We start from the raw sequence: 13,128 nt of genomic DNA, 5'->3' as shown, positions 1-13,128 counted from the left end.
GAAACTACTAAGAAGACAACAAAATGCACTGATTGAACCACTAAATTCTTTTTATCAAATGCAATCTCTTACTTTACAGACAAACATGTAAATTTAAATCATCTGAACACTCATCACATCTTTACACCCATAGTTTGAACATATGTTTATCATTTCAAGAATATTATGCTTATTAATTTATTTATCTGTTTACATGTATGTTTTTAATTATTTAATGTGTTTCGTTATGTTGTTAGTTTTGACCTGAAGAAGCGTAATGCAAAATATAGTTAATATTAATATTAGTTAATAATATGTTGGCCTATCCCTCTATGTGTGTGTGTGTGTGTGTGTGTGTGTGTGTGTGTGTGTGTGTGTGTGCGTGTGTCACTGATTTTTAACAAGCACTGTAACTAGTAGTAATAATACAAATTAAAATATTTGTCTTCATTCAGTTTGAAGACAAGATACATAAGTAATTCTTTAATATTCCTGACTGATGTGTCTATTTTATTGAAGACGTAAACCATATATGATTTATGAGTGGGTTGTCCACCTAACATGTACACACGGACTTGATTACATGTGCCTTTGTGATCTGAGTAAGGCGGTAAAATTTATCTGGACATTTTGATGTGCATTGATTTCATACTAACTTATATAATTTAGTGTTTGCCTTGAAGCAGATTATTTAATTACTTGTAAGAAAAACTTATATAAAAGACTTATACGGTTGATACAAATACATTTACCCATGGTATTATGATGCAGCAGACAACACTTGAGTGTTTTTCTATGTATATTGTGTGTTTGCTCTCTGTAGGACATATACATTCACAGTATGTGTTCAAGACACAGTATTTTGAGGCAAAGGTGAGTTTAAGTAAATTTTCTATAAATTAATTGAATTAAAACAAATAAATTGTTAAATTTCAGATCATTTTATGTTCCATTGTCCAGGTTTTTAAATAATGCAATGATATTTGGAACAATTTATAACTTTAAAATATAAAACCATTATATTATGTTATTATAACCTTTATTAACTACTCATTTCTGTATTACAGTTAGATCATTTCAACTTTCTAACTAACGCAACATTCAAACTCCGATACCTTGTCAACGACAGTTACTGGTCTCCTGATAGAAATGCTCCAATATTCTTTTACACTGGCAATGAAGGTGACATCACGTTGTTTGCACAGAATACTGTAAGTAGAACAATTTGTTTAGCACCTCTGATTTATGTTATTTTTTGACATGACATTTTATTTTTGAAAATTTGTTAATGCGATGTAATGTGAAATATTTTGTCTGATTATAGATTTTTTAAACTCTGATAAAAAACATGCTGAATTAAAGATGTATTCAATACTCGGTGTTGGTTTTAGAATATTGGATGGAATGTTTGATGTTGGATAATATGTCCAGTATTTGTGTACCTAGGACACGGCTATAGGAGGATGAATTTGATTAAAGAGCATACCACACCTAGAGGGCATATGGAATAAAGCTGAATAAATATAAATTTGAATAAATTATACAAGCCTAATTCAAAGTAAACGTCTAACTGCAGTACTTCAAACTAGCTTGATAGTTTTTATACACTTTTTTTAGGCCATTTATAGGTGGCCACCATACCTTTATCCCCTCCCATAGGTACATTACTGGGTTGTATTTACAGTGACAAGCCACAAATATTGTATATAGGCATGAATATTGTTATCAATATTCATTTGGTGACAGTTTAATTTTGTCTAGATTTTTCAATGACTGGCTTCCAATAAATAAGAAACTCTCCATATTTACCCAAACTGCTCTGCCAAAATGATTGATCACATACTGTTAAATCCCTTTTGAGTAATTGAAGAATAAATTACTCATCTTTTTCATTCAAAATTTGCATAGTTGAAATCAAAAAGATTTTATGTACTCAATGACTGTCCAATCCAAATGTTTGGATAACAATCTTTAAAGTACACTCTTCAATCTTAAATTAGGCTAAAACTACAGTATATTTCATGATTATAACACCGTGGCTATAATTTATACTTATGTGCTTCTCAGAAGCATAAACTTTGGATTGAGATTATTATAATTTAATATATTTTCTAGGGTTTCATATGGGAGATTGCACCTGAATTTAACGCTCTTGTTGTATTCGCTGAACATCGCTTCTATGGAGAATCAATGCCATTTGGGAATAAGTCATATGTAAGTTGGCATTATTTTATAAAACTTATACATGTATAACACACGAAAGAAGGATGGTCTTTATTTTAGAGTGGGTTTTTAGCAAATATGCTCTTTTAAATACAACTTATGTCAGGGTTTGTCATATAAAAGAAAATCATAAAACAGTAGATATACTTGACTGCGCCTTACCTCTAGACATCCAGACTACAAAATCTGGTGAAGAGGTATTTTCATTATCTTATCAACTGCACAATTGAGTGCACTATTATGTCTTATATAATTGTGCACTATTATGTCTTATACACAATTTATAAGCAAAGTGGAGTAACCAATTTCTCTACACATAATGTAGCTATGGGGGTAAAGATTTAGTTATGAATATTGAGTTTAACTTCAGTCCAACTTCCTCTCTACGCAGTGTCTGAAATCTGATGCTGTCACAGACTTCAGATTGTGCACCTGATGAGACAATGAAAATACCTCTTCATCTATTTTACACTATATTTTTAATATGGTTGTCTCTGATGTAGAGTTCGTTTTGAGCTTCTTTGCACTGACTTTTATGGATCACTTCAGATGAATATTATTCGAGATTCAAGCATCAGATTTCAGACGGAGTACTAAGAGGAAGGTGAACTGAAGCTAAACTAAACGTTCACATTGATTCAACTATTCCCATCATATGTACATTATGTGTAGATGACATTCCTTGACACAAAAAGTACATCAAACTTTAAACATATATTCAATCCTCGTTTTCCTCAATTTCATGGACATGTTGTATTTGGTCAGAAGGTTTTGAAAAAGACATTGCTCATAATTAATAATCATAATGGTGTTTTTTATAATAACTAACTTACTATGGTTTTGGTTTTAGGATAAAGGGAATGTTGGATATTTATCATCCTCCCAAGCTATGATGGACTATGTAGACCTGATCGCGGAACTCAGGCATAACCACAATAAGCAGTTCCCAGTGGTGTTGTTCGGGGGCTCGTATGGTGGCATGTTGGCAGCCTGGATGCGCATGAAGTACCCAGCAAGTGTGACAGGGTAAGTACCATATTAGCCATAATAAACAGTACTGAAACTGAATCAGCTGTACTGTAGTTGCCTTCTCGATCAGCTGATTCAATTGTCAATTGTTGCCACGGCTACGTGTCCATTACTTCTTTCTTATTTGATGTTAGTTTTTGCTAACATGATGCTAACAACGGTAGAGAAAGTTTTTATCGTAGAGCATTATTTTCGCTCATACGGAATTGGACGTGAGGGTGGGCCAAGCTTGTCAAACACTGCATTAAGTTTTTTCCATATTTCTACAAAAACTTACCTAGTAATGCTGTGATTCTTAAGATACATTATTAATGTGATGTATTCTGTTACACTGTAATTCTGTCCATTCCATATGACAATAGTGGTTGTCTGCCAATTACCACTATTAAAAAATTATAGTGTTATTGAAAAATTTCGAAGAACAGGTAGTGTTTTGACACAGCGAAAAGGCTTTTCAAGTCGCCCAACTACTGTCTGTACAAATGAAAACCATGGAAGAGTGTTGCAGCAAGAGTTACAGTCACCGAGAAGAAGCATAATTCGAGCTTCTCTTAAACTGAATATTAGCAATACGTCAATGTGAAGAATGTTCAAAAACATTGGTGGTTTTCCCTCCAGGATACAAACTGGACAACCTTTGAACTGTAGACACAAACTAGCCTGAGTTCAGTGCTGTGTTTCAATGTTAGCAATATGATATGAAGAACCTGATTTTATGAGTGGTGTATGGTTTACAGATGAATGTCATGTGCACCTTAATGGTTTCATTAACAAGCACACAATGCGTTTCCTTGGATTTGAACGTCCTGACATTGTTGTAGAGAGGCCACAGCATAATAAACGTGTAACCATTTGGTGCACTGTGTCTGGGAGGGGTATAGTGGGACCATACTTTTTTGAAGGCAATAATGGAGAGACTCAATGTAAATCAGTATCAATATAGGGCCATTCTTGATCGTTTTGTGAAAGACCTCAGGAAATTTTGTTGTGCACGAAACCTGCTGTTAAATTTAAAGTGGTTCCCTCAAGATGGCGCAACCAGTCACACTGCCATTAACAACATTGCTTTCCTCTAACAAACTTTTGACAACCGTCTTATCTCCCTTAGAACAAACTTTCCTTACCCATCCCCCGATCTTATAACACCGGACACCTTCGTCTGGAGAATGTTGAAAGAATACATTTTCCTCGAGGACCCACCATCTACCATCGTTTAACTCAAAGAAAAAATAACAATGTGTATTAGGTGAATGGAACAACCCCTATTTATAAAAATTATGCAAAATCTACAAGAACGGTACGAGTGTTGCCTCAAACTGAACAGGGGTCATATTGAACATGTTAATACCCAAGTTTAACCAATTTTGCTTCCTTTGACTTGAGTTTATTGGTAAAATATATATGTAATGTTACTCTGTTTATCATAATAAAATATTACCATTTCAGTACTGTTTATTTTGGCTAATACTGTATTTGAAGTTGGGTTCATATCAGTTATTGGTTATTCTTTACATTATTCAGTCCTTTCCACCACCAATAAGTCCTCCCTTTTATTTTCCATAATGGTTACATTACGATAGTAACAAAACTCAAGTTTTGTACACATTTCATATAGCTATGGTGGAAAAGGTTTATTTGGTTTAATATTGAGTTAGCTCCAGTTTACCTTCCTCTTAGTACAGCAACTGGAATCTGAATGGTGTCACAGATTTGACTCCTGGAATCAGGAGTCAAAGAAGTTTAAAATGATCTACTTACATTGTTTCAACATCAGAGGCATAATAGAGGTATAATAAAATATAGAGTAAACTAGGTAAATAGGGATTCTCATAGTCTCATCAGGTGCACAATTGAGAACACTACGATAGAATAACCCATTGAATACTCTTCAGGTGAACATGACTCCAGATTCTACAAGTCAAGTCTGTGACAATGTTCAAATTCTAGATGCTCCACTAAGGGGAAGGTTAACTGGAGCTAAACTCAATATTCAAAATACTCAAGTGCCATTAGTCAAATTTAAAACAAGTCATGTTCAGAGTGTCAATTTAAGTGTATTTAATATGTATCTTTGTGTAAAGCTCTTCAATTCAGTCTATAAACCAAACTGTACATGAACTTGCTGGAAGTTGGGATAAACAAATGTTTCATAGCAAAAACCCTTACAGTATTGAACCTTGTTGACCGCATCTTACGTACATGGTTTGCATGTGTTTTGTAGCCGAGGTGGTAAATCACATGTTCGTCACATCTAACTCGATGTGGTACGTTTCACTCGTCACCACACACTATAAAACCCCAGCCCTACCTGTTCTGTTATTTGACTAAGTTGGATGAAATGACAAATCAAGTCGGATATTGTATGAGAGGCTTACGATTTGTGTCTGTATTACCGTCATCACGTTCTTCTTACTTATTTAAGGGCGATTGCATCGTCTGCACCGATATGGCAGTTCCCAGGAATGACACATTGTAACAACTTCTATCGTATCTTAACCTCTGCTTTCTCACGAGTCTCACACAATTGCAGTGACAACATTCGCAAGTCTTGGAAAACCATTGAGGACATTACGAAAACGGGTGGGTTTCATGGTATTCAATACAGTCAGAAATTAATTTAATATTATTGTAGTATTAATGTAAAATTTAATCACAAACAAAAGCATTGTATAAACTGTAGAGTCATTGCTCAGGGTAGAAGTGTGGTGCAATTGTTGAATTGCAAGGAAGAAATATTAATATCTACTAGAGATGTACTATAAAACTCCACATTATTTGACCTTCCTAGCTTTCTATACTCATAAAATATTACATTTCTTCAGAATAGGTTCTCAAATATAGACATATGTTGAAAGCACAGAATTAAACATTTGATAACCCCATTACTGTTTTTAAGAAACTGTCATGTTATGATGGTTATAAAAAGTAAGATTGAAGTGAATTACAGTACTTGCTTAATACATTTCGGTATACAATGTAATGCTTTAATACAATATTTTCTGTACGACTACATATAAAGATATTTTTTCAAATCTATCTGCATAGTAATATTTGTATTAATAATTAATAGTTTCATGATTTTCTGGTTTATTACTGTAGTTTATCCACAGTTTAAGGTAATTAAACAGTTTTTTATATGGACCAGTTGTTTTATCCTGTGTGTTAAATAACACTTTTTCGGCAACAGACTTTAAAACAAAACACAATGCATTTAACTGCTAATGGCATACTTTAAGATTCTGTTACAAGACCACAAAAGAGTAGTGTATCAATATTTTCAAGAACTTTATTAATGCTACTATTGTGGTGTGGTGAATGAAACTCGTATGTCAAGAAACTCATAATACACAGTGTTTGTAGTACTACTAAAGCCATACTTTATATTGTCACAAGATAATAAAAATAAATGTTTATCAATATTTTAAAAATCTGAAAAAATACTACTACTGTAGATTAAAGGCAGTTGAACAGCTTATTTGTATCATGTATGTGTGCTTAGTACGAAACTATTTTGAGATTTATTTTAATGCCTTAGGTAATAAATTGTTTATATATAAAACTGTTAGCAAAACTAACCTAAAACACACAATAGAGTACCAATCATTAATTTTCTTCATAAAACATTTTCTTTTTTAATTACAGATGAAGGCAAATCATGGTTGTCTTCCACATGGAATTTATGTGAACCGTTACAAAGTTCAAAAAACATCTCAGCATTAAGGAGTTACTTGAACTATATTTACGCCAACCTGGGTATGGGTAACTACCCTTACCCTACTGACTTTGTGGCACCACTCCCTGGCCACCCTGTTCGGGTACGGTCTGAACTGAAATAAAATTTTAATACACCATCATTAATTATACCCTCAAACACTACCTGTATGCTGTTAAATTGAGTCTGAACTAGTTTAAATTGAGTCAAGACAAAGGTCTTTCAGATAATTTTTTTATGTAGCCTGCCACATTGAATTTATTTTATATTGCTGATCAAATTTGTGTCAATATAACAATAGTTTAGTTAGTCAACTCATGATATAATGTTATAATTTGTTGCCTACAGTCAATGTATACAGATTTTTTTATTTATTTTTTTAACAAACAGAGAAAAACACTTTAAACATTTACTTTAAATTATAAGGGGGTTTTAACATATTTATACATATGCAAGTCACAGTCAACAGCAAAAAGTGTTAAATTGCATCACAAATAGGTTAGAAGCTTGTACCACAGAATGACAAATACAAAATTATTTGAGACAAGAGAACTCTTGAGTCCAGAAAAAAAAACAATCAATTCAGCAGTTAACATGTAAAAATAGTAAATAAAGGTAAAAAGCAAATTAAATTACTTGGTAGCAACCATCATGTTTTTAATGTCAAAATTGAGATTTATGTTCAGATTTACAAAATATTTGGGATTTTGATGAATATAAGTTATAGGCTAGTTTGAAAAACTTCCATATAAGGCTTATTATCTCTAAAAAGTTAAAGTTGCTATAATTAACGTATTTTCTGTGGGTTAGTGTTATTGACCACTTATTATAAATCAAGTGTAATATAATAAAACAATAACTCTTAATTTATTATACTACATTTTTGTTATGATATAAATTGATTAACAAGTGATAAACTAGATAGATATAAAAAGCCAGGAACCAATGAATCTGTGACCATACTATTTTGCTTGTAATAACCATTTATCACTCAAGAACTAATTAAATTAATACATTGTTTTAATGCAGCAATAACATCACACGTACAAAAATTATGGACATTGACATGTTCCCTTGAATGTTACTGCACTATCATAAACAAAGTTTTTTAACAATATTTAGATCTTTCATGAATCTTTCACACGTACACTTACAAAAATTATGGACATTGACATGTTCCCTTGAATGTTATTGTACTATCGTAAACAAAGTTTTTTTACCAATATTTAGATCTTTCATGAATTTTAATTGTTATTTTCAAAGTATTCATAAAGTTCATCTTTCCAATACAATAGTGGTAAATTCTATGAGTATGAATATTCTGATTTGTAAAAATATTTTTCAGGCTGTTTGTAAACATTTACTGAAAAAAGATTTAGAAGGCGAGAAACTTCTATCTGCCTTGTTCCAAGGTGTTAGTGTTTACTTCAATTATACAGGAAAAGCGACTTGCCTTGACTATTCCAGTGCTTTTCAACGTACATTGAGTCAAAGTGGTTGGATTTATCAGGTAAATACTAATTACATACTTTATACACATTTATATTTACAGCAAGAAAATTTGTATATATTTTAGGTTTGGTTTTTCCCCTGTATGGAAAATTTAAATCATATGCACTACGTGCATGATTGGTTGGACAGTTAAACTTTTTGTTGTTTCCCAATATTTAACTCTTGCTTGATAGTTCAATTTTAGTAGTAAATATATTAAACAATAACATCCTTCCTTTTGATTAATGCTGCTTGTAAATCGACAGTATTATTGTTAATATCAATTTTTAAGAACTAATTTTTCATCTATCCTGATTCTATCATATACACCTTGAATATCGTTTATCCCCCAATAATTTGTTTTTTGTGGCCAACATGCCAGATTACCCTCTCAAACAAAGCCCTTCAGCTTTAGGATACAATCCTGATACCGTTCTTAACATATTTCCAAACTAACTTTGATTATTTACTATCTCTAGTGGTCAAGTTATCCTTCATTCTAGAACCCACCTTAATCTGGCTCAATGGGCCCTGGCTTTTTTTATTTATTTATTTTTTTCCCAGGAGGACCTGTAGGCCTCATGGTGAAAAAGCCCTTGAGGCTTAAGTGCATGGCAGTAGACTGCCCCAAGGGGGCTTCATTTTTTAATAGAATCCACCAACCATAACGGAATATGTGTAGTCAGCATCATCTCTCACTCCAGGACAGTGGTGACATTCTGAGGAAGCTGCTTTTTCTATCTGGTGCAAGCACACGACCACAAATTTGTTTTGTACTTTTAGGACAAGAAGCTGAGAAATTACACTTAGTCCTAAAAGGACTTTTGCTCTGCTTCCGTAGTAACAAGATTTTTGGTTACCGGTACATAGGTTCGGGGTATGGCTGTCTCTTGTTAAGATCCATGAGGAAGGATTTTAGGCATTACTCTGTCATGTCTCCTAGGGAAAAGGGGAAGCCAGCTCTGAACCAGTCAAAGCAAGCAGTGGGTGGCACACTCTTATGACTAGGATAGCAACAGCACTTAACACTTAGACAACCATACCAGCTCCAACAGTCATCTCCCACAGTAGACTAGACCTACTGATCTACGCTTGCACCCCAATATCTCAACATTTGCAGTTAGTGATGTGCCACTCCTGGACATCCATAAGCTTGCCCAGATTAAAGTAACACATCTGTTTTTACTGTACCCATTGTATGTTCAACTGGAAGGTGTAAACCAGCCTGAAGTGAACCCTCCTGGGTGTTGAACAGTATAAGATTCCACAAAAAAAGTTTGAATCACAAAAAACCTGACAGTTGAACCTCCATGCAACCTCAGTACTACAGTTCATCACCTTCTTGTTTCAAGCTCTCCCATCGCTTGTCAGTAATAAAACTTGACTATTTTTGCACTGAAGTAATTTCTACGCCAACAGTGTCCTTTCTCCAGTAAATCGTCTATTGTTCCCTCAAACAGTGTAATAGTAATTACACCTTCAACATATAAGAACATTGTAACTCAATGATCATGGACATTTTAAACATCAAAATTATTGTTATTGAATTTCAATAACAACTATTTATGAAAATGTGAATGACATAATATCCGTTTGTAGTATTATTTACAGTAAAGTTTTGAGTACTGGTATATATTTAGGCATAGCTAAGTACATAGGTATCAAATCTTCTTAACTCCATGAATAAAAATGATCGCTTCAGGGAAGGGGAAGAGAGAATTTAGGATAGAAAACCTTTATTTTGGTGTCTGTATAAAATAGATTGTTTAAACAAATATACGTAACAGTTACTTAAACTTACCTCACAAAATCACTTTATAGCTGATAGCATTTCATATAAATAAATGAGTGGTTTTTATTTGCCACTGTTCCAGGCTTGTACAGAAATGGTAATGCCATTATGTGCAGATGGTAAACATGACATGTATGAAGCTAATAAATGGAACTTTACTGAATATGCAGATGTCTGTTATAAGGCATACAGAGTGAAACCTGATCCTTTTCACGTTATAAATCTGTATGGTGGTAAACATATTAGCACAGCATCCAACATCATTTTCAGGTACGTCATTATAACACTTTTTATGAGGCAAAAATAATAATTGTAGCTTGACTAGTTTTTTGATAGCATTGTTATAATATTCAAGTATGCGTTTGATTACAATGGATAAGATTGCTCTTGATGTGATCTGCCTCATAACATAAAAGAGAAACTTGCTATAAGCTATCATAAGAAATAAGTTTTTAAAAGAAGCAAAGTAATCTTGTATTACAGACCACTACCTTTGAATTTAGAAGAGGAATGCCTCGCAGCCATATGAAGACTGTGTGGTGAAAATAAATGCAACAAAGCATGGATAGCATTTGATAATTCTTTAATTTTAAACTAGCTAGAGCAATAGCTGGTTAACACTTTACTTAGTATGTATCCATTTAGATACATCATTGTAATGGTTACTACTCCCGTTATTGTCACACATTTATCAGATACTGACAAATATTTAAGCTATAATTCCTCTTAGAATATTCAAGAATATGTTTTAATTTTTTAATTGTCAAAGATTGCTACACACAAAGTATTTAATGCTGTTGGTGTAATATAGTTGTAGTTATAATAAATTTATTACCCCTACAGTTATAATTATAAACATAATCATAGTTTTTTTGTTGATGTAATTTATAGTTGGTGATTGAAGAACAGATAATACTACATGTAAAATAATATTGAAAATCTGTGTAGCAATGGCGAGTTAGACCCATGGTCTTGTTGCGGGGTACTACACAACGTGTCAGACACTGCCCAAGCTATAGTGTTAGCTGACGCTGCTCACCACCTGGACCTGAGAGCTTCCAACCCGGCCGATCCTGAGTCTGTTGTGGAGGCCCGCAAATACTACCGGACTGTCATACAGCAGTGGATTTCTCAGTGAACTAATACAAATTTTGTAAAATAAAATCAAGAAATAATAAATTTTTTACTTAAAATATGTTTTACTTATTGTGTTATCCAAAAAGTTTTAATAATCCAAGAGCAAAATGAATTGTGAGGAATACTGGCATGGAGTCAGTAGAAACATTTGATTGCAGGTACTGAAATATCTTAGAAATTGAAAGGAATTTATCAAGAATTTATTCAATTATCCAGTACATTTCATAATATATTGTAAATGCCAATGCCATTTCGTATAATAACAATAAAGCAGACCAATCGTATTTACAAAAATTACACTTTAACATTTGTAACAAAATTTTAAAACAGAGATTTTATGCTACAATTTGTCCAAAATAACAACAACTGTAAACCTGGCAGTTACTACTTAGAGCTATACAATTATTAATCAGTATAAGACAAAACTTGCAATGTAATGAATAAATAAACCGATACAACTGAAGTATCAAAGGAAGTAACAGAGCTAAAAAAGTCATTGCACTGACATACGGACTGCCCTTTATTTTTTACCAAAAAATCAATAAGGTTCTTTCTTGGACCAAGAGGAACCTATGTACTTATGCTCTAGGACCTTTTCTATCAAGAGTTATCACACAGACGGATAGATGACACATGACACATCTTTAAGAAGCCCCAGGTCAGTCTTGCTGCTTAATTATAGCAACTCATATTAATGTTCAGAAAATCTATGAAATGTTCATGAGTTTTTGTCATCAATACGTTTTATAATTAGAAAACACCTTTGGTTTAAAAACATTAGAGTTCACAGTATCTGACACACACATATATATATATATATATATATATATATATATATATATATATATATATATATATATATATACAGGGTGTACATAAAGTCCTGCACTGGTATAATATTTTCTGAACGATAACAGATAAATAAACAAGATTTGGTACATCAATACTACACCTAAAAATCTACTTTTTGAGGGAACTATCAGTTTTCTGTAATATCATGGGGACGTCCCGCAAGGAGTCAGAAGGAAATCTTAAATAGGAGCATAGGTCAATATGGACATCATTTTAAAGGGCTTATCTAGCAGAGTTTAATGCCGCAAACCGCACTCAAAAAGATTGATCCAGTACAAAATGGCGGCTGTTCAAAGATTTTACTTGGTTACATTTTATTAGTAGCCATAACCCCAGTAAAACAAAACTGCAACCAAACAAATACTGCAGCTAACTACTACATTATGCTTGTCAATTGTACAGAAGTGAATTATGATATTAGGTATCCTCAGGGGTTACAAATTTGGTCCTAATATATTGATAACGGGGAAAACCTGATAACAGTAACAATTAGAAATCTCAGCGACCTATGACGATCGGAAACACTTCCTGTTTTCATAAAGTGTTGAACGGTTCTTCCTACAGTTGTTCTATAAATTGGCTGCCTCTCGTAAAAGTAGTCATTAAATAAATGGCATGCTTCCTCGTGTGATCGTCTGTTATTTCCACAACCAACCATCTTAAGAAATGTTATACGTTCACGTTCGTCAAGCGACATAGTGTAGTTGAAGAACTACAAGCAATACGACAAACTCTTTTGTACTAGAGCGCACTGATAAAATGGATGGACAGCACCACTAAAACAAGAAAACTAGAATAGCCTACTATGAATAGACTGGCTAATAGGAAAGTCCTAACTGCGACCCAAAGATAAGAGATTTCTAATTGTTACTGTTATCAGGTTTTCCCCGTTATCAATATATTAGGACCAAAT

General features: G+C 33.1%; 1 protein-coding gene across 1 annotated transcript; it reads left to right on the top strand.

The window, feature by feature from the left end:
• The first annotated feature begins 374 nt into the window (after positions 1-374).
• Positions 375-11,419, top strand: LOC124360063 (lysosomal Pro-X carboxypeptidase-like). The gene is made up of 9 exons (XM_046813325.1): positions 375-852; positions 1,047-1,190; positions 2,095-2,193; positions 3,053-3,228; positions 5,654-5,811; positions 6,874-7,046; positions 8,289-8,453; positions 10,309-10,496; positions 11,175-11,419. Exons 1-9 carry the CDS (start codon positions 742-744, stop codon positions 11,362-11,364), a joined length of 1,404 nt encoding a protein of 467 aa, XP_046669281.1. The 5' UTR covers positions 375-741; the 3' UTR covers positions 11,365-11,419.
• The last annotated feature ends 1,709 nt before the right edge of the window (positions 11,420-13,128 follow it).

Source organism: Homalodisca vitripennis, chromosome 4, assembly GCF_021130785.1.
Source record: "Homalodisca vitripennis isolate AUS2020 chromosome 4, UT_GWSS_2.1, whole genome shotgun sequence".
In the NCBI taxonomy this organism is placed as follows: domain Eukaryota; kingdom Metazoa; phylum Arthropoda; class Insecta; order Hemiptera; family Cicadellidae; genus Homalodisca; species Homalodisca vitripennis.
The sequence above is the reverse complement of the archived record's forward strand: the minus strand, read 5'-3'. Positions and strand labels throughout refer to the sequence as shown.